Here is a 1588-nt window from a genome sequence, read left to right on the forward strand (position 1 = left end):
CCGCGTACAAACCCCCCAAAATTCACACATCTTCGCAAGACTACGACAACATACTTGACAGCCTTCCAAGTCTTCTCGCAGGCGACTTAAATTCGAAACACGTCCCTTGGGGTTGCCGAAAATCTAACGCCGAAGGACCTAAAGTGCGCAAATACGCACGAGACTTAAACCTCGAAATTTTTGCTCCTTCCGAACCCACCCACTTCCACTACAGGACCCCCGACATACTGGACATCGCACTAACCAAAGACATCTCCCACACGATTATTTTAACTAACTCCGGTTCTTTCAGCTCAGACCACAATCCCATCAGCATCAACATAAACGAACAATACGCCTATAACCCCCTTGCCCGAATTCCTCACATTGACTGGGACGCGCTCTCATACTATCTTGGAGAGGCTCAAAGCCGAACATGGACAGAGCGGCCTTCGGGCTTTGCACAGGACCGCCCGAAATAGCCGCTCAAGGAGCTCTCTCTCTCTATTAAATTGTCGTTAAAAATCATTGTCATTTAAGTCATTGCCTTAATTAAATAGTTTTCATTAAATGTTGATTTTTATTCTTTTGTTCTGTCCGAAATTTCAATTTATCGTGTTGACGACAAATCAAATTTGTCGTGTTGCAAATTGTTAACAGAAAACAACGCCAAAATCGACCTACGTAACTTCGACAATGCTACTGCATTGCATGTGGCAGCTGGTGAGAGCGAAAATAGAAAAAATGTTGCAGCATTGTTACAGCAAGGCACCACAGTTGATTTGGTGACTGACCTATAATCGGGGACCTTCCTCTACATAAAGGAGCAGAATCAGGAAACGAGCAAGAAGTAAGGCTGCTCTATCGAAAAAAAATTATAATTAAAAAAAATCGATGTGGACTCACGAGTCACACCTTTAATGACTGCCAAAGCCTATGGAAGACGGTCAGTTGTGTGTTTACCAGAGGAGCTGGAAAAGCGTAAAAAGCTCCAAACAGCCAGTGCCTAATCTGTTGCCATAGCTAATTAAGATTGTTTTCATTATCCAAGAACGTTGTAATTAAAGTGGTAATTATGTAATCCAATCAAGGTTTAAGCACGTGTTTCAAAAATGATAAACTTCTAGATTCTCATGAACCAATGGAATACTGCCATTCTTAGTAGATTGTATTAAAATAAACACTTTTCTTAGAGTATACTATTTTATTCAGTAAATCAATTGTTGTTTAATATTTACTTTGCTTAGTAATCACCTCTGCAACGCTGCCACATGCGCACAGAATGTAACAACACCAACCACATCAAATGTTCCTAGAGGAACACACCAACAACAACACATCCACCCCAACTGCAAACTAACATTCACCATATTCACCTCACCATCAACAACCTTGCTTTACGTCAACATCATCGGACTGAACAACAAACAACAACTAATATACAACTACATTGAACGTAATGACATCGACGGCTGCATGCTTGTGGAGACTAAGACTAAACTAGGACATACTTCAACATACAGGGCTGGCAGTACATCTGTAGACATTGCAATTCGTTTAATCACGCGAGGGGCGGGGCCGCAGTGCTTCTCGAACCTAAAACCAAACT

The 1588-nt window shown here is 41.6% G+C and overlaps 1 protein-coding gene across 1 annotated transcript; it reads left to right on the plus strand.

Moving 5' to 3' along the window:
- Nucleotides 1-461, plus strand: LOC125505392 (the record flags this gene model as incomplete). The annotated part of the gene is given in 1 exon segment (XM_048669116.1): nt 1-461. A coding segment is annotated over 1 exon segment (461 nt), but the record flags the coding sequence as incomplete, so codon positions are not given.
- Between the last annotated feature and the right edge of the window lie 1127 nt (nt 462-1588).

This window comes from Dendroctonus ponderosae, unplaced genomic scaffold (genome assembly GCF_020466585.1).
Source record: "Dendroctonus ponderosae isolate FM_Combo_2020 unplaced genomic scaffold, Dpon_F_20191213v2 Dpon_F_20191213_8, whole genome shotgun sequence".
Taxonomy (NCBI): domain Eukaryota; kingdom Metazoa; phylum Arthropoda; class Insecta; order Coleoptera; family Curculionidae; genus Dendroctonus; species Dendroctonus ponderosae.